General features: G+C 38.9%; 3 protein-coding genes and 1 long non-coding RNA gene across 6 annotated transcripts in view; all 4 read right to left on the reverse strand.

The window, feature by feature from the left end:
* Nucleotides 1-622: 622 nt before the first annotated feature.
* LOC124271258 (receptor-type tyrosine-protein phosphatase alpha-like) lies at nucleotides 623-4,314 on the reverse strand. Its single transcript, XM_046706360.1, has 10 exons — nucleotides 4,308-4,314; nucleotides 3,693-4,063; nucleotides 3,476-3,563; nucleotides 3,297-3,373; nucleotides 2,934-2,970; nucleotides 2,642-2,742; nucleotides 2,293-2,418; nucleotides 1,788-1,933; nucleotides 916-1,051; nucleotides 623-831 (listed from the first exon to the last, which is right to left on the reverse strand). Exons 1-10 carry the CDS (start codon nucleotides 4,312-4,314, stop codon nucleotides 757-759), a joined length of 1,164 nt encoding a protein of 387 aa, XP_046562316.1. The 3' UTR covers nucleotides 623-756.
* LOC124271260 (multiple epidermal growth factor-like domains protein 10) lies at nucleotides 4,027-11,979 on the reverse strand. The gene is made up of 8 exons (XM_046706361.1): nucleotides 11,946-11,979; nucleotides 11,216-11,347; nucleotides 10,392-10,577; nucleotides 9,165-9,386; nucleotides 8,730-8,876; nucleotides 7,750-7,867; nucleotides 4,354-4,429; nucleotides 4,027-4,063 (listed from the first exon to the last, which is right to left on the reverse strand). The coding sequence occupies exons 1-7, from the start codon at nucleotides 11,977-11,979 to the stop codon at nucleotides 4,372-4,374; spliced, it is 897 nt and encodes a 298-aa protein (XP_046562317.1). The 3' UTR covers nucleotides 4,027-4,063; nucleotides 4,354-4,371.
* LOC124271261 overlaps nucleotides 11,183-26,849 on the reverse strand; it is a 71,188-nt gene continuing 55,521 nt past the window's right edge. Inside the window, exons 16-21 of the mRNA XM_046706362.1 lie at nucleotides 26,649-26,794; nucleotides 26,232-26,367; nucleotides 25,869-26,016; nucleotides 25,663-25,684; nucleotides 14,295-14,428; nucleotides 11,183-11,420 (exon numbers count right to left, since the gene is read on the reverse strand). Of these exons, the coding sequence (XP_046562318.1) occupies nucleotides 14,392-14,428; nucleotides 25,663-25,684; nucleotides 25,869-26,016; nucleotides 26,232-26,367; nucleotides 26,649-26,794 (489 nt within the window). The 3' untranslated portion in view covers nucleotides 11,183-11,420; nucleotides 14,295-14,391. The remainder of the gene's footprint in view (nucleotides 11,421-14,294; nucleotides 14,429-25,662; nucleotides 25,685-25,868; nucleotides 26,017-26,231; nucleotides 26,368-26,648; nucleotides 26,795-26,849) is intronic.
* LOC124271268 lies at nucleotides 22,604-24,571 on the reverse strand. Of its 3 annotated transcripts, none has more exons than XR_006896988.1 (5): nucleotides 24,417-24,571; nucleotides 24,087-24,121; nucleotides 23,617-23,736; nucleotides 23,286-23,403; nucleotides 22,604-22,670 (listed from the first exon to the last, which is right to left on the reverse strand). It is a non-coding gene; the product is annotated as an uncharacterized LOC124271268 (long non-coding RNA). The 3 variants fall into 3 exon arrangements; XR_006896989.1 differs by having other exon boundaries at nucleotides 24,087-24,127; XR_006896987.1 differs by having other exon boundaries at nucleotides 24,087-24,571.

The raw sequence follows: 26,849 nt of genomic DNA on the forward strand, positions 1-26,849 counted from the left end.
CGCAAACAGAAACATAGAAGTATGAAAAACATAAGGTGCCTTTTAATCGTCGAGGGCGAACAGTAAAATGAATTGTTGTTGGCTGAGTTATACAGGATGCTATACTCACTGATAATGTGGTAACTGGATCTCTTTTAAACCCTTCTGAAATAAAATTTCAAGGTGAATTTCAACTACATATATATTTTTTATCGAAATAAGATGCTTGTTCATTAACCGATTTGAGTTTACAGTTGAAGAAATTGTGGAAAACAGGAAAAGAAAAGAAAATCGATAAATGCAATTACCTTCTCTTTTTTTCCAATACCTGCAAACAAATATCATAACAATCTTTGAATTCCAACGCTTTTGCGATTGTCGATTCATGGTCACATCGATATAAATGCACTATATTTCAGCCAAGTTTATTTGTTCATGGATTTGTACCCGTGCAGATCCGGGTTAGAATGGGTCTTCAGCAACCAAAGCTTATCGTAAGAGGGATAGGGTGGTCAGGCTCGCTGACTTGGTTGATGTCATCGTATCCCAGTTGGATATATCTATGCTCAGGTTGATAGCCACTGGATTGTCTGGTCCAGATTCAACTATTTAGAGACCGTTGTTATACAGCTGGAATATTGCTGAGTGCGGCGTTAAACAATAATAAACAATATACAAACAAGAAAATGTTCTGGAGTTGACCCACCTCAAGATGTTGCTGTACATTCTTGTTGCCCATGGTAACCTCAGACACGTGACTGAGATCAGTCTGTATGATCATGTCCGAGTCCAATGAGGTGTCCCCTCTGACACCGCCATGTCCACGACCTGGTGCAGGAACATGTACTGCTCCTGGTGTTAGACGAAGAGAAAATGATGTCAGGAAGCCAGGATAGATAACATATAAACTGCACAGTGTGTTGGTGGTGTACTCACCTTATTCTGTATCATGTTCTTCCTTTGGCCTCTCATGCTGGAAATGAAGCTGACGACGTCAGCTTTGCCTTCTACCGCTGCCTGATCCACGAGACTCTCTATAGCTATATACGTCCCTGTCCGTCCAACACCAGCACTGGCAAAACAAAGGAAGCAGTCATAATATATGGGATACATCCAGTAACATCTAACATGCGAATTAGTCATTAGATTCCCGCAGTCTTTTGTATGTGTAAAATATAGTGTGTAATGCATTGTCCAAATGTTAATGGAGGGCTTCTCGTATGTGTGAACATTTTAGTCCACTTTTTAATCAGCCCAATAGCATTTGCATTTCTGCCAAAATTATGTGCACGAAGAAACAATGTCAAAGGAAATGCTTTTTTAGAAATAGCTTATTATTGATGTCATTTATCAAAGAAGCAGACACATTCATTACATAATTAAAACAATGTCGGGTGAATGACTAGAACTGTTTTACCGTTGTTATGGATAAAAATGTAAAAAAAACTTATGAAATATAATCTTTATGTTTAACGTTCAATGTTAAAGACGGCAGTGCGTGATATGTGTGAAAGTCAATTATAATAGCAATAGTGAATTTAAACAGTGACGAAAAACGCTTCTCGAAACTAGCTCATAATCAACTGGGGCCGATACCACGAAGAAAGTTCCAATTCACTTAATTACAACACTTACCAATGGAGCCACTGGTATACATTCCTGTGTGTTTTAAAAACAAACAATACATACAATGAACTGTGACTGTTCAGTAAAGTAAATGTGAATAACTGTAAGTGGTTACTGGTTGCTGTCATCTATTTGATTCCAGTAAATGCATATGCACGTGTATGATCAGACAAACCATGTACCTGCAATGAATAACGATCGGGTGTTCTAGCCCGCCGGAAGTGCCCTTGACTCTCCACATAAACTCCAGAAAGGCGGAAGTGTCTGGTGCGTCATTATCTGGCCAGCCCTTGAATTGAAAGTGGTTGAGATGTCGGACCTTGGCTTCCTAGTATTTTGTATAATAGTTGTTGATAGTATTTAAGAATGTATGTGTGCTGTACAATACAATTAAACTCCTATAACAAACTTTTATCGGGACAAATACTGAAATAAGGCTTGTCACATCAATAACCCTGCATCACATTCGATGTGTTTTTCGGGTTTTTACTACGATTTACATTAATTCGCGTTTTCAATAGGAGAGTGAGTGAGATGGGTTTTACGCCGCTTTTAGCAATATTCCTGCAATATCACGGCGGTTCAATAAGAAAACACTCAGTGACATGCCACACAGTCATCAAATGTTGGGATTATCTTCTCTTTTCCTTTATTTGTGATGTGTGTGAAGCAAAACATCTTCTATACCTTTTCATTCTGAAGGGACAATCTGGTGATTTTGTAGTTTGCGAGGCGTGCTTCTGTCTCCATGGTAACTGTAATGTCACCAAATTGGAGGGAGCCTTGCTTAGGCCAGTACTGAAGACACTTCATCTGCAACAGTAACAGGGGGATATTACACATATCGACACCATTCACTCTGGTTTTGGGAAGTTAGTCTGTAGCATAATATTAGGGAAATTCATACATTGGAGAAACAACCATCACATAATACTCTAACAGTAACAATGTTTAATCTATGTCTTTGAGCCTTGTCATTTTTTTCCAATGGATGTTTTGTTTCCTTTTCTGCCACAAGAAAGGATAACCTTATTACCTTCCCTGTCTCAACAAGCTCCGTCAACATGACAACTGTTGCACAATGCTCCTGGTAGATCATCCTCCAGAAATCCACCACGACTTCTGGTCTGTAGGGACCTAATGGAAACTTCACATGAATATGCGGGATACTATACAGATAACTACACAAAGCCACCTTTAAAAAAATATCAAAAGGGGTATCACTATTCCCTTGTACTGACTTGAACAGCTAATTTGCCATGAAGATTTTATCAATTTTATCTGTCACAAATTGCATTTCGGAGACCTTTGTTCTGGTGAAGAGTTACCTTGTGCTGCGATGTAACGTTTCTCTGCTTTATAACCCTGGAAAAATATGTTTAATGTCATTTCAGCAAACGGTTCAGACCTTTACCTCTTCATAGTATTTATGCTTTATACGCTCACATATACTCACATACTTTATCATAATAGCTGTACGATATAAGCGAGTCTCAATGTTGCTCGCATATATGTGTCTATGTGTCTGTATAACATAAACATATAAACTGAGACATTATAGCCCACACATGTATCATTTAAACAGAATTTAATAAAATTATTATGATAGGGTATTTAGTTCTTTGTTACATAAAAGTTAAGAGTTTTGATTGCAGTTCAGGTCGTCATACTGAATTTGGGCAAAAACTCACGTCAATGTAGCTGGCGTTGATGTAGTCTCCTCTTGTGCTCTCACTGCCGTCGTGCAACACCACACGGTTGTAGTCATCTATTTGTTAAAATAATGACATCGATTTTTTGACAATGGCAGACTTATTACATGGCAAATCTTAGCATTTGCTTCCACCCCTCCTCTGCAAAATGTACTTACATGGGTAATATCCTTTGAACCTGTTTTTTCCTTTGTTTCTAGGATGTTGAGATTCGCTATAGGAGTGGACGAAACCCTCCGGTAGTCGCTGAAAAATAACACAATTACACATCTAAACCCTTTTCCTTTTGATAAAGTATGAGTGGGGCGTTAAACAAGAGAAATATTCAGTATGACCAAAGTTTAAGCAGAACAAACAACACTGGACACAACTTACATAAAATTCTTCTACTGCTGATTTCATTTGCTCGTCTATCTGAGGCTGGGACAACGGAATCACTTGGCGGTGTCCAGCATCGTAAGTGTTGTAGTAGTTCCTGCCAGGGACATCTGGTGTGTCTTCAACCTGTACAACCAGGGCAATGGCATTGTGGTCCTCATCATCCGTCTCTTGGGGGACTTCACGCTTTAGGTCACGGTCACGTGAACCCCCTCTAGCTGATTTCTTGTTGACAGTCGTATAGACATCCCGTGGAGACTTCGACTGAATGCCACCAAACGCTCTTTCTTCTGGATTCTTTCTGGACGGTTCATCTACTGTTTCTTCTTTCTCGAAGCTAAGATTCACGTACTTACTGCTGTCGTTCACTGGAAGTAAACACGTGTCGTGATTATTAAACCATTTAATGGAACAGTACATGGAACAAGCCCCGATGCATGACTTGCGTCACCCAACATAAATTTTGAAAACTGAATTTGGACTGAAAATGACTGCAATGTTTCTCGTAAGAGGGATATTGAGAATCTAGCGCGAAATAACATCAGAGTGCCATGAAAGCAATATTTATAGTCTTCAAATGAGGTTATTTGAAGCTAGATATTTCTTATTCACTGTGCATGTTGCAACGAAAATGATAAGAAGGAATGATTAAAACTACCTTCACTAATCCTTCCTTTTACAGGCTTGTCAGTGTCGGGCTTGTCTCGTGCACTCTCTTTTGCTTTCCGCGTCTTCTACAAAGCATAAGCATAAATCTTAAATGTTTTGGAATATCTGTATGAAAGGAAACGTTCCACCATCTTGATACTATAGTCAATCTACCCAATATACAATCCCGTGATGACTGCCAAAAGGAAATATTAACCAAAGTTCAAAATCTTAATAGCCTAAGACACTAAACTGATAAAGGTATACATATACTGAGTCAAAAAAGAAACTTCACAAAATGTAATTTGAAAAATAATGAATAATTTTTCTCTGATGATACATCTATGTATCCGAAATGGGATCCCTATCTTTCGACTCTAGAAAAACGTTAGCAAAACCCACTCAAACCCATCCATTCGTCGTGCAAATGACGTTAGTGCCAAATCAGGTTTTGCACGTGCAGTCGATCACGTGATCTTCGCATGGAAGTTTTCTTCATATGCACGTGTTTGCATTGGCCTCAAGAAATGAAAAACACTTTTAAACCACAGTTCTAACGGTACTTGAAATGCCACGATTGTCAAATGTGCAACGCGAACGTGCCGTTGGCATGTTGCAAGCGGGAAGATCAGTTATTGACGTCGCAAGAGCAATGGGATGCAGCCGTCGTACTGTGTATGACTTGCGAGGTCGTCTACAACAAACTGGCACCACTTCTGATCGCCCAAGGTCGGGTCGTCCACGTGTGACGTCACGAGCAGAAGACCGTCAAATCGTCCTACGTCACCTACGTGACAGATTTCTGCCGGCTACACGAACTAGGGCTGAGATGTTTAGAGGTCGACTGTCCTCACAGACCATTCGAAATCGGTTGCGGGCTGCCAATCTCCATTCTCGACGTCCATATCGTGGGCCAATATTGACGCCGTTTCATCAACGTCAACGTCTGCTGTGGGCCCAACGTCACCTCCGATGGACCCAGAGAGACTGGAATCGAGTCGTCTTTAGCGATGAATCCAGGTTTACCCTCAGATTCGCGGACGGCAGGCATAGAGTCTGGAGACGACGTCGTGAACGGTATGCCCAATGTTGTGTACAGGAAGTCGACAGATTCGGGGGCGGAAGTTGCATGGTGTGGGGTGCTTTCTGTGGGAACAACCGTTCCCGACTTCTGGTCATCCGTGGAAACCTCACAGCTGCTGCTTACCGCGACCAGGCGCTCACCCCTGAACTCGTTCCTTTCATGGCGGCTCATGGCCCAGGTCTACAGTTCCAGCATGATAATGCTCGGCTGCATACCGCGATGTTCACACGAAATTTCCTTCAAACGCTGGAATCAACGTCATGGACTGGCCATCGAGGTCCCCTGACCTTAATCCAATAGAGCACGTTTGGGATGCACTTGGGAGAAGGCTTCGTGGTGTTAGGAACCAACCTCTGAATTTGCAGGAACTTGGCGCTGCCTTGCAAGAGCAATGGCGCAGAATCTCCAACCACGTGTTCACAAGCATCAGGCAGTCGATGAGGAGACGGTGTTTGGCAGTGGTGAATGCGCGGGGCGGCCATACACGATATTGAACTGAGAAATTTCGCATTTATATTCTTGTGACTTGACATTCTGTATACCCATGTTTTGGAACGGCGGTGTAGCCTAATGGAACTGATTATGGCACTGTCAGTGTATCGAGTACATCACACAGATCTCAGCAATGAAATAATAACAATTTAACCATCTTAACATCTCTTTGTTCTTTTATAGTGCCCTGAAGAAAGAATGTGAAGTTTCTTTTTGACTCAGTATATTTCCATCAGTTAGGAGTCTCGTGTATGTCAATGCTATGGGCAAAACGTCCCTTGCTCCAATCCGTCAAGATAACACTGATTAACTTTTCAACCTAATTTGACTAGACATCATTTCGGCGTTAGGTATATTAGTTATTATGTGTAGATGTGTTCTGAGTTGTTTAGAGTTAGAGTGAAAGTCTTTGTTGTGGTCAGTGAATGACCGAGTATGAAAGATACTGATTATCAAAGAGTTTTAGAAATTTAGAGTTCCAATTCTTGTTTTCCCCAAACTATTTATCAAAACAGATTCAAGTTTTTGTTCATTTGTATTGAACGTTCAATATGTGTGTGCAGTCTTGTAAAGTATGTATATATCATAGTGGCAGTTGCATCTGTGCCACCATCCTTTGATCCATGAAGGAAGATATATATGTAGGTATCATGAATATGGTTCTTAATTCATTATATTGTTGTTGGAAAATAAGTAAGCATTTACAATTTTGAATAGATTCAGATGTGCAGTAAGGGTCGATGTGGTGTATTGTGCAAAGGAACGCGATTCCTGGAACCAGTGCCCTCAACCACCAGAATAGTAAACGATTCTGTTATACAACTGTTCAGATCCAAATACACATATGCTATTAAATCTATACAGGTATAGTTCGTTTGGCTCAAAATCGGACCGATGAACTGCAGTCAAACTCGAAAACTACGAAACATATAATTCTCAAAGAAACACTGATCATTAACAAAACATCATACCAACTCCGTGATTTTTTGCAGAATGTATGTCCTAAAAATAACAAAGTTCACGATTTGTTACGGAGGAGGGGTGCAAAGAGACGATCGGCCAGGTGTGCGTGAAAGGATGGAGGCAGCACAGCACAGGTAAATGATTCAATAACACCTGGCTGTTCCTCTCTTTACAGTCCTCCCTCCTCATTTTTAATGATAGTTTGTTAAACAACTTTTTATTATTAGGACATAAATTCTGCAAACAAATCACAGAGTTGGTCTGATGTTTTGATCATGGTCAGTGTTTCATTGAATATTATATGTTTAGTAGTTTTCAAGTTAGATTGCAATTCATCGGTCCGATTTTGAGCCAAACGGACTATACAATGTACCTGTCAGTAACGCCATCTAAATAGTTTAGACATCGTTCGCCTGACATGATTTGAATATAAATGAATTCCTGCGAAGCAACATGCTTCTTTCTGTACAACTGGACGACTCCAGCCTTTCAAATTATGTCAGGCGATATGTTCATTGTGGCACATGCATGCGGTTGGTCAAATATAGATAATATTTTTAATTCAGACCCATGTGAGTGGAACTATTTATTATTTAATTAGCACAAGATATTAGATGCACTGCACATGGTTTATACATATTACAAAGATGATGGTGATACTTTCAGTAAGTAGGAAGGAGATAGGTTCCTAGTGGATATATAATGTGTACATGCTGTGCGCGTTAGTAAGTTAGTGTGAGTAAGCATTTACTGCATTAATTAGGTGGAAGTAAGTATCAGTTTTGTCCGTATATTTATAACCGCATGGTATCAGGTATTGTTGCTACCACCTGTTGACAGACCGTGAAAGAAGTGACTACTACCCACCTGATTAAGAGTACAACGAGGGCCAATACGAGGACAACCAGGACACCAGCCACTGTAGATACCACTATTAGTGGAAGTGTGATATTGAGGAAGTCATGATCGGTGCCTGATATTGGAGCTGCAAAGACATTGGTAAAGACGTTTCACCAGCATTCTTAAAACTGTTTCAGTCATTAACGTTAATCAATCAACGTTACCTTTTCGCTACCTGCACGCACACACACACACACACACACACACACACACACACACATACACACTCACAAATAAATACATAGATAGAGAGCGATATATACTGGACATCTTTCAGCACCACTGACATCACAATGCATGTGATGCCAAGCACAGCATCCACTGTCTTTGTCACAGTTTGAGCCATAGGAATCAGCAGTACATGCTGCCAGGAGGAAATGAGTCTATACCACATTCTTGCTAAATGTTTATTTGTTGGTTATTTCATTAATTGCAATGGATGTCGCCATCAGTAATCTCACGTTTATTGCCGATACGTTTCCTTTATGTTTATTTTATTTCCGTCCACCAGAAACAAGGTATTCCATGCAGATGTCATCTCAGCAACAACTAGTTAATAACGACATAACTGTTCAAGGTACATACTAACACCTAAAATGCATGTGCATTCATTGCCAGTTTTTACTGTCTGAACCTGAAAATCAGGCACCCAGAACCACACTCTCACCTGTATCACATCTTTGGGTTCGAACCATTCACGTCAGTAACACTTATATCATCAGAATGGGTGATGCGTTTCTAACAGCTTTCAGTATATAACAAGAAATGAAGAGCTCGCAATGTGTTGGACAGTTAATTAATTAATATATACTGATGTTCTTCTTGGTAGCTTTGTGTGACAGGCCTCCTTTCTGAATAACGTATTTATTTTAATTTCAAGTTTAATTCCAAGATCCGCCACCCAAATCTTTATCATTTATTACGAATAAAAATTCAACATTCTTTACCTCGTGTGCAATCAGCACCTGTCCAACCGGAAAGACATCCTGTGTCACATGCGCCATTGTGACGGTCGCATAACGAATTTGGAGCTGAACACTTCCGCCCAGTACACGTTTCGTTGCAGTTAATGCCATAGGTAGTGTTGTTGCAAGCAGTAAAGACAAATATCAAGTATATCATTTATAGAGTTACGTAGCAATAGAGTTTTCAAGCTTCCGAGGTAAGTGTGTGAAACGAATCATGCGGTGATGTCGATCCACCACTTAACATTCCCCTAGACACGAGGTCAAAGCTCGAGTCTTGTTTTTCCCTCGCATCAATTATGACTAACCTGAGGTCACAGTCAACAATAGGGCGAGTATACCTTAGCCCGTATACTATCTACGGTATCCAGTACCACTGACTGGAACCCACCAATCCTGCTAGAAGAAACGTCTCACCTGTATCACATCTCTGTCCCTGCCACGCTGGTCTACAGTCTCTAGTACCACTGACTGGAACCCACCAATCCTGCCAGCAGTAACGTCTCACCTGTGTCACATCTCTGCCCTGCCATCCTGGTCTACAGTCTCCAGGACACAATCCAGTCCACCGATCACAGGTTGAATTCAGGCAGTGACAGAAACTATCACAGTCTTTCCAATAGATATTCTGACTGCAGACTGTAACAGGTAAAATGTCTTTTAGTGCTACTATTTAAGAAACGCGTACAAAACAATATGAATAATCTGAAGGAAAGTGACTCATCTTAATTCATACACATACATGAAGATAAGTTATGAGTTTCATATCTTTGAAAGGCATTTAGAAGTGGAATACACCTAATGAAGAAGCAAGCATACACTTTGAAACGTCGTGTTATCCACAATAAACAAGTTGACGTCCATACATCTTGTTTTTTCTTATGTGTGTCAGACAGGAACTCGGCTCTTATCCGTACTGAAGACTAAACAGTCTTTTATTTGCAAACATTGTTTAACGAATAACTTTAGTTAGGATGTTCCTTTTGAAACAATTACCATTACCAGATTTTCCGAATTATAGTGAATATTTTGAAGGGTGATAATGTGCAGTGTACGCATTATTCAAACCATCATGTAGGTGTTTGACATAAATCAAATATGTCACCTCGTAAATGCAATGTCATTCGTTTGTTTCTAGATATGTCAAAATTATCTCTGTGTGTAAAACCAGTCAATATGGTACTTTAATCATTGAATAATTGTGAATGATTACTTGAGTTATATTTACATATTACAATCAAATACATAATCGAGATCAGTACAAAAGATAATACCATTTACATCACATTTCTAACTCAATGATTTCTTAACGTCGAGAAATGATTATATAGTTCCTCAAAAACAAATTGAAATATAATCAAAGGGTGATATGTTTGCACATGCTTGTGAACAAAGATTAACTATTTATTCATCAGTAAAGGAATTTTATATGTAGAAATTTGCATTGAGCATCAGTGAGATCTCGGTAATTTCTCATCCCCTTGTCTAGTTAGAGTGATCAAAATTTTTGTGGATCAAGACCAAGACATTAAAGGGTATCGGAACGTCTCTCTTTAATGAAAACTTTCATGAAAATGTCAGTTTATCAGAGTAAGTGTTAACAACGGTTAAAAGCATGAACGTATAACATAACATCATCTTCACCATAAATCTCCACCTCACAGATGTTGAGTGTATCATTTTCTCCAGGCCCTGTCCCCAGGTTCTTGATCGTGACGTATCTGCCTGTACCGTTACACGTCACATCAGTTTGGCTGGTGGTGGTGTTGGATGAACTCGGGAGGGTAGAGCAGTTGGTGGTGGTGGTGTTGGTAGTGTTGTTCAGGGTATATGGTGTTCAGGTATATGGTAGAGTTGCCATTTCCCGTGTGAGCTTTTCGGAATATAATTAGCATTACATGAAACATATTTTTCACCAATCATTTATTGAATCTGGGCATCCGTGGTGTAGTAGTTAGAGCGGAAGGTCGCGGGTTCGATCCCCGGTCGCGTCATACCACCAAACGACGTTAAAATATGGTACTTGTTGGTCCCTGCCTGGCGCTCGGCATTAATTGGTACCAAAGACCAGCCGGTTCGGAGTCAGTAAAACGTGTGTGAGTGGGGTATTCATGCTTAACTGCTGCATGGCATTTCACTGAGCTAGCATTAAAACCGGCTGGGCTAGTACAGCCACACAAACACACGCATGCACGTCGTCATATGAGCGAAATACGCCGTTAAACCCCATTTCACCTCACCTCACAGATCGAGATGGGTACAAACAAAGTGGCTTATAACAACTTATGCGAAATAAATACAAATGAACATATCAATAACAATTTATTATTTCCAACTATTTTTCATACTCTCTTATTTGTATGCATGTTGGATTCAATTGTTAAATGTAATTGTGTTTTTATATTGAAATATGGAAGTAAACATGATACAATAATAACACAAAATATGCTGACGCTTAGGATACCTACATCCACTTCTACTGTAGATCCTGATGTCATACAGCTGGAAGTCCCGGCCCAGATCCACTGTCCAGTCTGACGGAGATGTAGCAGCGTGGAAACATGTTCTGTTCTCACCATCAATGTCATTGTCTCCATCCACTGGCGTTTGATGGGGACCAACCTTCAACCACTCCAGATGTTGTTGATGTTGTCTTGTTCAGTGCAATGTTTTCTAAATGCAAGCATGCATTTCGCATTGAACAATCTTCTCGTCAGGCGTTTTTATTCGCTTGTAATAAAAATATGTATTACCCATTTTAAAACATATATTTAAAGGTAAATGGTTTAATTTTCTTTTGTTTTACGGACGGCAAAACCATTTTACATGAAAAGCAGTGGCATACTCAAACAAAAGCTTTGTAAATATTTATCAATCAACGATCAAGAGCAAGTTCCTGTATGGATATGTCTAATGTACTTAATCACTGGATGGATGTCGGAGTACACTTATAAATGTGCATGCCTCTTCTATGTCAAAAGATTTTGAGAAGTGATGAGATCTGAATATTTCTGTCTGCCGTTTCTACGACGTGAATAGAAACGGTACTTTATATGAAGATTCTGGAACCATCCGGGTGACAATACTGACGATGGAAAGTAGATTACAGCATCATTTTACTGGAAAAAACATGTTCACGTTCAATCTGATGATACTGTTATCTAGAACAGATGAAGTCAGTAATGACTGTGACCATACCTGGGGCGCTCGTGTCGGCAAAACACTGGCTCATTATGGGCAGGCAAACATCTCGGAACACTCGCACTGGAAAGTCGTCTAACCGAAATGAATGTTTTCCCCACTTCCTGCAAGGTTTGGGGTTGACTCTGACTGAACTGGTCAAATGGACAGGGCGGACAGGTTGTTGTGTATGGGAATCATGTACGTCAGCAGCGAGCTGTGAGACTATTCCACAACATCACCCCCAAGTAATGGCACAATATGATTCTACAAGTGACGCTAATTCAGCGAACAATTTTTTGTAAATGCATGTTTTCAGACAACAGTCAGGGTCATTTATAAGATTTTGGGGTTCCGCCACTCAGACCTTCATGTGATCAGTGTGTTTATAAAGCGTTTCAGGATCATCTTGCGGAAATGTAAGCAGTAACCATGTTATCAGAAGCCTCTAAGTGTATATACTACAGGTCAAATGTCTGTGTTTAATGCGAATAGTTTGTTTTGTTGAGAGATCAGTGTCAGCGACCTTAGAGAGAAAATCCAAAACATTTTGTAAGTCCTGCCGAATCCTGAATAGTAGCCGTTGTCTGATTGGTTAACTTCTTTCGGCTGTCTCGCGTTTGATTGGACAGTCATAGGTCGCTCAAAGGTTAGCTTACGCGATCTTCAAGGGTTTGTTAGACTCTGCATAGCAGTGTAACGAATAAAGCTGGAGCCTAAGTTTACTTAAACTGTGTTAATAGGATGACATAAACCACATTCTTTTTGTACCAATAAAATGAACGAACGCCACATTTGAGTTACATGCAGCAGAGGTGAGAGCGTTGATGGACATGGGCCAAGCAAATGCCTGAATAAAGTCAGTCTGTGCATTCGATCTTGACATTATGTTGGAAATGTACCGAGGTTTTCTTTCTTCGATTGGTATTTATGCGTTTATTTGATGGATGTTTTTTCTTATGACCAGTAACTAGCATTAGTAGTACAGTGAAGCCTCGTTAATCCGGACGGTTGCGTTTTTCAGTAAATTCGTCCGGATTGCGAATAGTAGACTACTGAATCAAGACCCGTTGCTTCCCTAAGAATTACAAAACGACACGAATCTGATAAATCAAATTTTGGATTAAGCTTGCTTGTATCTTTGATGCGTTTCAGTTTAGAAATGTTTGTGTGCATGTATTCCAATGAACCGATCGGCAAGGTGATGTAATGATTCACTGCATTTGATTTTTAGGATTTCAAGTTTTACGATTTTTTTCAAACTTAATCGTGATTATTATGTGGCCCGTATCTTTTCCCCTTGATCCAATGATAACATTGAATATTTATTGCTCATATCATAGTTCCGTTCTCTTGACATTAATCCTTTTTGAATCTAATTGCTGATCGAAAGCATCACACCATTAAATCATGGATATCATCACACTGCATTGGCATTACCTCAATCAAGACCAGTGCTAAGAAAAACAGATTCAGTAAAATACACAGACAAATGCAACAGTTAACAATGTTTTGAGAATATTTGAAAACTGACATTTTGCAGAACTGTTCTGCAACAACTAAGATAAACCACTTCTTCTATTTTTTGTCGATTTTTACCTATTGTGACGCTGCACTGCCTTCGCCCGCTTCAGCAATACACAAAGAACAATGTCCCTCTCTCACCAAACCATCATTTATATGTGATCATTAGTTAAGTATCAGTTAAAGTGGTTCTTTCATTCATCTACAGGTATACATTAGTTCGACTTTGTTTAACCGTTTTGTTGTGTTTTGGATTGTCAATAATATTATGACACATCGTTTTAAGTTATCAAGTCGTGTATGTTTCTAAATCAAATATCTTTTGTGGAGCTTGTCATGTTGTAAATTTGCTGCTAATCTGTCAATGGATGCATTATGGATTGATCATGTTTCATGAATGCAGAATATATCTGCGGTCACCATCTGTGGGTGAGAGTTAAACCCCAATTATTTACAGATCAGAAGTTCACACGGTATCATATTTCGGAGACCAAATATTTCTTACTATTTCATATCAACATGTATGAATGTTACCGCCATTGGTTCTGTTATTTATAGTTTATATACTGTCGGTTTTATCCAGTTTCTTTATGAAATATGTTATGTAAAATATGTTCAAGAAAATACTCGCGGAAATGCTTAATTTGTAAGGGCTTATCTTGACATCTTGTCACCGCATGACTTTGCCCATGACATCACTTCTGAGGCATGGTCAGAAATGCTGCTACATTGATGGTGCAGCTTTAAACGCTGTTTCATCACTAAGTCACCCAGAAGCATGGCCACAGTCTAAGATATTGCTCACACACAAAATGAAAGTGATAATACGTATGTGATACTGACGCTTCTGGCACATGCTTCCCCCTTAATCCATCCAGACTCGCAGCCATCTGAACAGGCACCTGTTGTCTCGTTACAAGATGCACAGTGACAGGAGTAGCTACAGGAGTCTCCAAACATTCCTGACCGGCAGGAACCTAGGATTAGATAAAGAGATATTCAGCACTACAACCTGCTCTGATGTACGGAACCCTAAGAGAGATGAGATTCAAGAATCTCAAGACAAGCTACATTCGTTTGAGACTGACCTAGTGGGCAGAAGGAACCTATGGAGATATATAGAGGGATACGATTAAGAGACAAGACAGCTACAGGAGCCTACACGTGTCCTGGTTGGGAGGCAGCAGTCCCTGTGGGTAACAGTGATGGAAACATCAATGGGGTCTTCAAAGTGTCCTTGCGGACAGGAGCCAGGATAAAGCCACGGATAGAGATTCACCGTGAGAGGAATAAGAGCATGTGTCTATAAACTACTCAGGTGAGCAGGAGCCAGAAGGAGAGACAAGGATTATAACGTTACAGTGATACAAACAGGGTCTCCAAACTGATATTCTTTTTAATACGTTTCTTTAGAATTAATAGAAGGATTCGACATTTTATGGTTATCCCGAGTTCATATTTCGGAGGTTAACGTGAAAGTGTACCATCATTCTGCTATCATAATATATGTATAGGTTGCAAACTCTTGATCAACCAATCTGAGGTCGGGCTAACAGTTGGGCACGTTCTGGGTGTCGTACTGGGCATTTTTCCGCCCTAGGCGATAAGGCTTTCTTTGTAAAACACCTGGTCTGCTTAATTCAACTATTCTGTAACATATGCTATATTTTGGGATTACACTTTCTCATTGTGTATTCATATTCCGCCCGAGTTATACGCCCGAATGACCCTCCTGATGTGTGCAATGGAGCTTTATAGAATATTGATTTATAGATACCAATGTAGATTTGACGTCTTTCAGGGTTAAATCATTGTATCGATCGGTTTTATGCTTACTGTCAATGGACAAAAGTAAATATCGAGCAATGTAAAAGCTACAATTGCATTGAAGCACAAAGCAAACAAGTGATACACCCGTCAAATTATTCAATAAATGCTACACAATGACCAGGCATAAGAAGCGTCCTAGAGCAATCAGTAATCCTATGCTGCGGTCCCATTTCTATCAGAATGTGTTGATCGCTGGATTTACATCCAGATCCAGAAATTGCATGGTTTTCTGGTTCACCAAAACCTACGTGTCACTCCAGGTTTATCTCCCACACTCAACTTATACGACATAACAGAGACCCATGTGTTCCTCCAATGCGTCCAGAATACAACGTAAAGACTCAAAAACGTATTAGTTCAAATTATAAAAACAGTGGAGGTAAAAAGCAAGCTTACGATGCAGCTTGAACGAGAGGCTCATTTGTCATTTCATTTTTCATCAAACACTCAAATGTTTTGCATTAACATTTGGGACAGTGGCATTATTTGTGTCCTTGTATGGGATGCGTATTCCTACACCTATTATATGGGTGGAGACCTAACATTGACCCTAAGCCAACAGGAAAACAGATACAATCAATATAAGGATATAAATTAAGTACACTCACCCGATGTAATCTGTATCAGTCCCGCGAGAGGACTGCAACACCAAAGATCCTAAGGCCAGCCATGTTGAACAGCCAGGATCGTGTTTACAAATCATGTTAATCACAACGTCATGCTCGCTGACTCGTGTGTACAGCCTTTGAACGACAAAGGAGGTATATGCACAGGACGCATTACTGGCACCGTTATGCTCAATACACTTCAACAACTTTCTGAAAATGTGTTAGGGTTTGAACAACTAGATAGTTACAATGAATGTTATTGTCGTTACAATAACTGAATACTAGTCAATGGGCTCTATGTGTGCTTTGAGCTGACACAGTGTCTATTTCAAGTTGCATGTACGAAACAGTATTCTACACAAGTCATATCAAATCAAACCAAAAGCCACTTGTCAATGGAATGTTAAAGACAATATGTTATCACATTTGCTATTCATATTCCTGAGGTCAACGCCAAAGAATTACCAGCCTTGGATATCCGAATACATGAGAATATACTGGGCGAGAAAATGAAAATAATCAGGAACATTTTAATGAATAAATTAGGAATCACACCCTGTGGTAATGTATATATTAAATTAAGCCCGTCCTGCTCCACTTGCTTGTCATTGATCATATTTCACATTGAACAGAAGAGCAATACATATTGCAATCTGAACAGGGCTTTAACATATATATGTTTAATATAACCTACATTGTGGTTTTAAAAGCTATTTAAATGGTTTGTTCGTTCAACTCACTGATCATAGTCAATTGATACTCTTACTCTGATTTCTTTTTGTTGACAACCATCATTTTTCACATTTTATTTTTCAGAGGCAACCTTCCTGTTAACTCCACGCTTGGCTGGAGTACAATGGTCTTGTGTGTTTGTCATTTGTATGAGAGAATACAATATCACTGTCTAGTTTGTTATCGTACGAACTAATGTCACATGTTTTTGTCAGCAAATCATACCGCTGGCATTGTTTGAGGTCACCACATTTACAAAGGAAGCCTTCCTCGTACGAATTGATCCATGCTTGGGTGCATATTGTTAGACATTTAACTGTTGCGTCAACTTTGTTCCCGTCTTCTCAGTAAATTCATAGCCGTTATACCTCTGGCCTAAGTTTGTGGTGGTTATGGAACGATCAATGCTTTCAAATGTTACATCAGCACTGTCGGGTGTTCAGTGAAATGGTTATTTGTTTCCGGCTTGAACATTACTAAGTTCAATAACATTTAATACCTCAAGTAAAAATGGATGGTTATAAGATTTTATAAGTATATGATTTATATTGTGTGCGGACAACAAAATAAATTACTGGAGATGTTTGGAAAGATCCAAGACAAAGAAGAATGAGATGTGGTGGACAGAATCAATAAGTTTAAGGTTGCTTTTACATCATACACATCATCAAGCATTTGAAACAACAGACTTTCATTCCATACAAATTGTCAGATAACATTTCTTGTTAATTTAAGGTAGTTTCATTGGTGTTATGTTCGAAAAGCCATTCTAAAACGTTGACATGGATAAAAGATGGTGTCGGTTGCATCTTGTCGGTACGTGATTACTTGAGCCAACCACTCTTGCATATGATGCATAGATTTGGGCAATACCATAGTTACTTATCATAAATATGTTAGCTTCTGTAGTTGAAACATTACATTTAGCAGATTCTAGTTGTTAACTTTTACGTGTGTTTTGTTTATTAAATTAGAATTTATATAATATCTGCTTCTTGCAATATTTCAATATTCGCTGTTCTTCATGAAGACGTCTGTTGACTTTTTATAGCTGATACTTACCCAATATGAAGAGGTAGACAATTTAAAAATGTTCCGATACAAAACAGTATATCAAAATGATATAGGGACAATGTACTGTTTAGAAACGGTTTATTCACAATATTATGACAATGTTTGATGAAGAACTACCTGGACTTTGTGTCATGATAGCCTAATTTCCCTTCACCTTTTTCTATATTACATAGAAGAAGGTCCAGAAAGTCAATAGGCAAGGTAGGTCATGCAATGAAGGCCTTGTCGAGAGCTTGGTTCCCATGGTCTCCCCCAGACACCGCTTTCTTTATGACTTATAGACATGGAAAACATATCGCAACACCTATGATTTCTACTCCCAATGTAGCAATGTATACTCATGTCATAATTATGTTTGCTTGTATGATGATTCTGAGCTCTCGGGCGCTCCATGCATTGTTGACCGGAAACCTTCAGCAGTTCCACCTGTAAACTTGTCAACGTCATACACGTTCACGAAGAAAACGAATAAATATCTGGCAACTGGATTTGACTTTTATAAAAAACCCCACTAATCTGACTTTTTCTTTATTTAGAATTTAGCGGTCACAACGAACACATGTGTTGATAACAAGTTATCTATCTTGACTTGAGCAAGTCTCAATGTATTACGATCAAATTTTGTATCGATATGAGAAACTGAATTGCAATACATACATGCAAGCACAAATCTGTATCTTCCTCTTTTAATGTCTTTGTCGACAAGATTGATATACTCTGATGGTATCAATAAATTAAATTACTATAATCACAATATGGCTGAACTATTGCCGACGTGACTTTAAATTATAACTCACTCAGTTACTACTAAGAGGCATATAAACTAGTCAGGAGTGAGGGAAAATCTAAAGTCACATCGGCAGTATTTCAGCCATATCGTGACTAAAACAAGTTCTAGATATGTGGTAAATGCATATACATTATATAAAACATGTAGACAAAGGATAGTAAAAAGAACTAGAATATCGCAGAACAAGAATTTAATCTTGCATGTCGCATGTAACTTTAAAAGTGACTTTCTAAACAGAACAATACAATATAAAAACGGGCAGTAGATCGCCAGCAACTGAGTGAGTGAATGAGTTAATATTCATCGCCATATCAGCAATATTTCAGCCATATTGTGACAAGAACAATTTATTATTGTATTAGAGAAAAATATAAGTAGAAACTAAAAGACTGTTCACAAAGAACAGTAAAACTACCAGTGTATCACAGATAATAAAGTAAAACTAGCAAGTTATCAATATTTTCAAAGAGAACAATAAAATATAAAACCAGGCGATGGATTTCCAACAACTGAAGGTAGAGATCACCATACCATAGGGACTAACAATACGTTTACACCCGTAAAGACCGGGTTAGGAATTGGTCTTCAGTAATCCATGCTTTGTTGTAAGAGGCGACTAACGGAATCGGGTTGTCAGAAGAGATGACTTGGTTGGCACGTGTCATCGTATCCCAAGTGCGTAGATCATATCTCATGCTGTTGATCACTCCATTGTTTACAACCAACACTACTTTTGCTACCTACATTAACCCTAGCTTGATGCCGCATACGCTACGCTTCCAGTGTATGTAGATAAATAAGACGACAAATTATTGAAATACAAGTCAGCAGGAGGCGGATATCAAAGCAATCAAATCTACATATAATTTACAAAGTACTGGTGTCTAAAATATAAAACCATAGAGTGCTATTCTAAGCGATGGAGATAATTGCATGTGAATTGGGAGTGTTAGGTATACATATATATACACACTAAACGCCAAAGAAACGTTACCCTCCTACCTTTATGAATTACTGAAAACTATCAAAGATATGTTAGAAGGCATTAGTTTACAAGAAAGCTTAAAACACAGCTTTATGCAAATGACGAAAATAAATTCTCAAATCCATTCACATTTAGGTGAAATGCATAATTTTCAGAAGAGATACATTGTCTTATATTCGCCGCTGCCTAAATAAAACAATAACAGTGATTTTGATGTCCAAAGAAAGGTTGAAATAAAATTCTGCTTTGGGAGAATGATAAACCATTTAAAGTCACAATTTCTCAGCTATTAAAACAAGAAACAACTGTTGTGGAGTGTGCAAAATTGTAAAATAATCATTCCTATGATTTCAGTCTTTTAAAACATTTTCTGCTGATTTGTATTAGTGAAAACAAGTTAAACGTGTCTTTGATATTGTAAAAAGAATTGTTTTGGAACATCTTAAATTATCTTTGTTAACATTTTTGCTTGAAAGAAACATTTTTCCATTTCTGTTTACGCATAGCATTATCAATCGTCAAAACGCAGCAATATTCAAGCAGTATTTGAATCCATTTCACATGTAGAATGATTCTATAGGGTATGGAGAGGGCCTAGAATACGTGATACGATACACTAGTACGAGAAATATGCCACGATTAACAGCTGAAGGGAGAGAAAGAGCCATTGGGATGGTGCAGATGGGGTCGACATACAATGCTGTTGCCAACGCCCTCAGATGCAACCGTATCACAGTAATAAGATTTATTGAGGGCTTCAGACAGACTGGGGTCACCGTAAACAGACCAAGAAGTGGACGTCCACGCATCACAACGCCAGATGAAGAGAGGTACCTCCGTCATTTGTGGACAGAGGGTAACGTTCCTCTTGGCGTTTAGTGAATCCATCTTAAATATGTGGCTTCTATATGGTTTACATAATCCCTATCTTAGGGGTCATTGGTACCAGATGTAGCAATATTATGAAAGCGATAGTTCACGATGATTGATAAAATATATTTTTTGTCGGGTGTTTTATGCCTTTGAAGATTTTCCTTTCCCTACACTATTTTCATGTAGGGTAACACTGTTAAGTTCTTAAGATAAGCAATGGGCAAGATGTGAATAGATCTCCCGTGGGCCAAACGTCGACAGACGTTTTCTCAGGATTGACTGTTTTAGAATTCAGCATTCCCCTAATTTTAGCAGACTTTTTATAGTTCTGATGATTACACATGAATCATATTACTGAGATTGTTTTTCTGAAACAGGGTCCAGCGTAATACGTATGCGCTCTTTAACAGACAAACCGTACTGCAAACGTATAGCATTCAATTTTGTAATAGTACACACTGTTCATACAAAGACTGCTTTGTTGTAGAACTCGTCGGTAGCCGATACGCCTTTTCCCAAAGAAATGTCCTCATACAAATATGTGTATACACGTACAAAAACAGTATGATTTTATAAAGGAAACATAATACCTTTTGAAATGTTGTGACATTATCATATCACATTCTGTCATTCTGTAAATTGTTTGAATGATAAATGAATGCTAGACAATGATGTTAGTCGCCCTAAGACATTTGGGGGGTAGTTATGTGTAGAAACTTTCATGAAAGTAAAATAACTTATACAATTTTTAAATGTTTCATCGGATACATCATGTAATTAATATGCATGACGATTTGATCATGGAAAGGACTTGTACATGTGTACCTGCGAGTCTATTAACAAAACTTTGTCCACATGCATTAATCAGGAGAAAATCAGCACTGATATTGCAAAGAACTACTATATGGTAACAATGCTTTACAAATTAGCATAGAGTTCAGGCGATTCTAGTCGTCGTTGAGCAAACTCCACACACCGGCGCACATCCTCCTGAAAGTGATACAAACACGTCAAGACTATAACGCGGTACATAGAGCTTATTGCAATGTGTGTGACTGTGTCTGAAACTAGCACGGAGACATGTCTCGCAATTACAAACCTAATGTTTATCATGACAATGTTGGATCTGAATTGTCTTTACATTATTCAACTATCTTAAGTCTCTTGCACACGCTGGAGACCCGGGTTCGATTTCCCACATGGATACAATGTGTGAAGCCCATTTCTGGTGTCCCCGCGGTGCTATGGCTGGATTATTGCTAAAACCGGCGTCAAACCATACTCTCACCCACTCACTCACAACTGCATTCCACACACAAGTAAAAACTAGAAAATATATTATGAATGTTTCTTACCTGAGAGAATGGAGGTCCTCCGAGAGTGGAGTGTAGACGTCGCATGTTGCTGATGACGTCCACCCTGCTGTCGTCCTGCAGTCTGCTGGCGATGTTCACCAACAGGACCAAGAACCGTGCCTCGCTCACAGAGCTGCAGAGAGAAGAATTAGAACCAATCATGGGTGCAGTCAAAATGCTAGACGAAAGCATTGATGGTGGCATAACATGAACGAATTTTGATGTGTAAACCAAGACATTGACAGAACTTAAATGATGAACGAATGCAAATTATAATGTCTGAGTTAAAAGTTTGAGTGTATTATAACATGACCAATTTTCAACATATACATTATTATCAGATGAAACGACATGAGATACAGAAGGGTACTGAAATATGTGTAATAACCTCCACAATGCTAATGATATGACAGTAGTTTCGCAATCCCTTCAATATTATACGTTGATGTCTCTTCACAGAAAATACTGAGCAACAACATGCAACTACCAATAAAACTGTTCACTGGTATTGTGTCAGACTGTATAACGTTTTATATGGTTTTACGTAGTTCTGTGTTTGTGACATTATGCATGCAGAATTGCTTATGGTGAAGAAACGAACTGTGACGCTCAGATTTGCTCAAATACATGATATTGAGATTTGAAAGTTCTGACCTGATATATTTTATCTTTCAGATACATGGTAGATGATAGTAATAGTGATTTGTTGAACTTCAGAGACAAGTACATTTGTACACGTCAAACAGAAATAAATAAATAAAGTAGTGTTTTTTTTGTTTCAAAGAGGAATTGTTTGGTACAGAAATAGACTGATGTGGACCAAAATTCTTACTGTGAAATGATTGTGCAGGAACCTCGTTCAGGGTCACTCATCCATGTAAAGTAAGCTGTCAATCAACAGAGTGACACTTGAATCATCAATGTACTTCCGGTCACATGATAGTGTTGAATTGCTGAGGTGAGGTCAGCACCCTGAAACAGTTTTCCTTTATGCAAAAGCATAAATAAACTGAAACTTACTTTTAGCCATTTTCGTCGAGGGACAAATTATGACCCATATCTCTAGGAATTCGAGTCTTTCAGCCTGACAAGTAAAACACTTCTTTGAGAGATCTTTGGAAGTATATGAATAAACAAATTCTATATTACAGAGAGCTCGACGTAATCAAGCTAAATTACCTCCACCCGGGATAACTAGGTCCATTTGTGTGACTAGAGAGTGCTTCAACAACTAGGTTACCCCATCAATAGTAAGATGATGTGTTGGTAATATGGTTGATGCCGAAACGGTTCCGAACAAACTTTTCTCAGATAAAACCGAACTTTTAATCATATGCCGTGAAAGAGGAAATACGCTGGGATTCGCATGTTGCTGTTTTGTAGTGTTTGCTCAGGGAAGACATCAGAGGGGAACAAGTGTCATTCTTATGTTTTGAACATTAGAACACCAGTACTATATTGCGCCCACACTGTTTGACGTTGGATAATGGTTAAGACTGTCAAAAAACATCTTGCAGTCATTGCATCCCTCTTATCAATGAAAGGTGAGCGTGAATTTTAACATAACACAGAAGTCATCAGCCTTACATGTACTGTGAGATCAATAGAGTTCAGGATAACATCATTAGATATAATTTTTAGACGTTTGCAAGCTTGCTGTCAGCCTTGACGTGGAGACAGGACTGTCCATCGACGGGAGGAAGATCTGCAAACCAAACAGTGTTGACTTAAGTGACTTTTCCTTTTCAGGATCGTTAATATTTGAGGGTACATTTTGGATCGTAGAATTAATAACCACTGATAGTCGACTTTTAAGAAAAGAAATCATCAGAAATAAGATAGTGTTTATTTCAAAACCACATATTATCTTTATCAACATAGCAATTGCTTTCCGAAATATTTTTATAACAATTCCTACTTGGGTTTCTGTAGCCAACGTGATCAAGGCCCGCGAATCGCTGTTATACATCTGATTCCATAGGTCCTCTTTGTCTGGTTGTGACGTTGTTATGAAGAAGCCGTTCCTTGATGTGTAGGACTGCAGTGAAATGCAATCTATTACAGATGCATTTATGTTAACTGTGTATATCATCCTGATCCACATAAATACTGTGACCAGGCATTTATCAACGAAGATGAGGGATAGCTACGGTAAACACAATATGTTACGTCAAAAATAACGGTTAAACGTTTAACTCTTTTAGTGAGAAGATTAGTAATGTTAAGATGTTCGACCTGATAAGCATATCAACAACCCAAACTTTAATCTGCCATATTAAGAGCGCCTTTGCAGAAAGTATTACACTTTATATTATGTGATAAGCATATCAATAAGTTAACCTTTATTCCAGTCATATTGAAGTACATTGTAGAAAGTATCAAACTTACTGCCACCGTGATGATATGATCTTCAAGAAGACCTCCTGAAACTGAACAGTAAGTTTAGTACAGTTTAACTGCAACTGTGCCTTTCTATTGGAGTGAATGTTTGTGCAGTGTAAGAATGTAGAAAACATGAACAGGGCTCCTGCTCGATATGTATTCAATTGCATTCCACTAAAAGTCATACTAGGTTACTGATTGAAGGCGAAAATAAAACTTCCATGTTCAACAGACATCCCGACTAAAAGTATACACGAGGATTGTTTTAAATCGCTATCATCCTTCCCAACGGAAGCACACAAAACAAACACGTGGAATAGCAGGTGGATTGTTAACCTGGAAAAACATTGGAACTCCTGACACAAGTGAAGATGGGAGTTGTACAGACATAATTTTGCTGCTTATGCTTCAGGTTACTCCAAGTTTCCACGGGGCGGTGGGGTTGCCTAATGGTTAAAGCGTTGGCTCGTCACGCCGAAGACCCGGGTTCGAATCCCACATGGGTACAATTTGTGAAGCCCAGTTCTGGTGTCCCCAGCCGTGATGTTGTTGGAATATTGCTAAAAGCGTAAAGCCAAACTCAGTCAGTCAGTCCAAGTGTCCACCATTAATAGTTTGATGGCTTCCTGAGGCCTTGATTGTTGTTACTTTGACCAAACAACTTTGAACAACACCTGAATGACGCAGGTAAAATGTGCTGGAATATAACTCGACACAAAGGGAAAGGGAGGGAGCTTTTGTCACTCTGAATCCTTATGCTTATATCTGACTTGTAAACAGAAGAGTCGACGTTGCATCTGTTTTCTCTGGATTGGGTGACTAAACAGATGACATGTAATTACACTGGCTGCCTGTAGTATACATACCTTAATTGGTTCATTGACATAACTTAAATTATTTGACCAAATACATTATTTTTTTTTACGTAGTCGTGTTCCCAGATGGGATAACACATGTGAAAAACTGTCCTCCCTGGTCATAATGCCACTCTGGATATAATGTCATGTTTTCTCCTGCAGAAACGGTGACATTATAACCAGGGTATACTAATACGCATGATTCTGACTATCATATACGTGTTCGCGAACGGGTGAGTCTATCCAGCCCTCTGGGAATCACACATCAAATGGAAAAGCAGTATAAATATTCATCTGCACCTTACCTAAGTGAAAACTGGAGTTGCACCCGACATATGTTTATCACTTATCCGTCTGATTTCCCTATAAATAGTTTTAAAAGCTTTCCTGAGGCCTTCGTAGTTGTAACCTTAACCACACAACTTTGAACAACACATGAATGACACAGTTAAAATCTCCGGAGATCAGAGGTTGTGAAATGTAGAAAGGCAAGAACTGCTGGAATATTCCTCGACACAAAGGGAAAGTTGACCTACAATTTCTGCAGGGATGTTATGTCACTCTGAATCTTTATACTTATATCTAAATTGGAAACAAATGAGTCGGCGTTGCATGTGTTTTTTTCTGGATTATGTGACTAAACAGCTGGCATGTAAACACTGTCCAATAATCTCAAGTCTGCCGGTGAGGTGATACTAAACCAGGGAAACGAGCATTACACTTACGTTCGGGTGTATTTTCCAAAGCCTGAAATTGAAGCAAATAACACATTCATACACTATGAAAACATGTTTTATACCTTCTTATACCAACATACTTCTGGTGGTTGTTTCATCATGGTTACAACTGGAATGCTGTTAGTGTTAGAATACATAATTCTTTCATATGTCTTAATAGTTTTATGGACATTCATACCGTTAGGTTTACTTACCTCCAGGTGTTCCTGCACGTTCCTTTTTGCCCATGGTAACGGAAGACAGATGACTGGGATCTATCTGTCTGATGGCGTCACCATCCAGTGAGGTGTCCCCCTCTGCCACCGCCATAGCTACGGCCTGATACAGGAACAGGTACTGCTCCTGGTGTTAGACAATGAGAACGTAATATCAGGAGGCCAGAACAGATAACATGTGAACTAAATAGTCATTTAGTTAAAATTTAACGTCACCTCAGCAGTATTTCAGCCATATAGTGACGAGAAATGCATGACATATACAATAAATATACGCTTTTAAATTATCAGCCAGCAAAGGACTTTAATATGAACTACATAGGGTGTTGGTGGTTTACTCACTTTGGTCTGTATCATGTTTTTCCTTTGGCCTCTCATGTTGGAGACGAAGCTGACGACGTCCACACAGCCTTCTGCCGCTGCCTGATCCACGAGACTCTCTATAGCAATGTACGTCCCTGTCCGACCTATACCCGCACTAAAGAAGAAGAAAAACCAGTATAAACAACATGCTATTCCTCATTTGCACTAATTCCTCCTTAAAATTCGTTATGTTCCATCTGTGTCTACATAAGGAATTATATATCAAATGTATTTCTCTATATATCAAAAGAAACTGCAAATCTATAAAGGGAAAGTTAAAGATACATTGAATTAACGTGGAATTAATTACTCGGTGTCATCTTATTAGTATCAGCATATTATCGTTTCCTTCCGAGTCGACCTGTGCCCTCATTGCCATCCCAGTAAAACTCTAACCTGCAGTGGACTATGATAGGTTGTGTCTTATGTCTCGTGGTGACCTTGACCCTCCACATAAACTCAAGCAAGGCGAAAGTGTCTGGTACACCATGGTCAGGCCAACTTGTGAAGTGAAAGTGGTGAACGTGATGTATCTTTCCTTCCTGGTATTTAGAATTAATCGCATTTTATTTATGTTGAATAATACTTTTGTCACAA

This window comes from Haliotis rubra, unplaced genomic scaffold (assembly GCF_003918875.1).
Source record: "Haliotis rubra isolate DU_JTF1 unplaced genomic scaffold, ASM391887v1 Scf1590, whole genome shotgun sequence".
NCBI classification, from domain to species: domain Eukaryota; kingdom Metazoa; phylum Mollusca; class Gastropoda; order Lepetellida; family Haliotidae; genus Haliotis; species Haliotis rubra.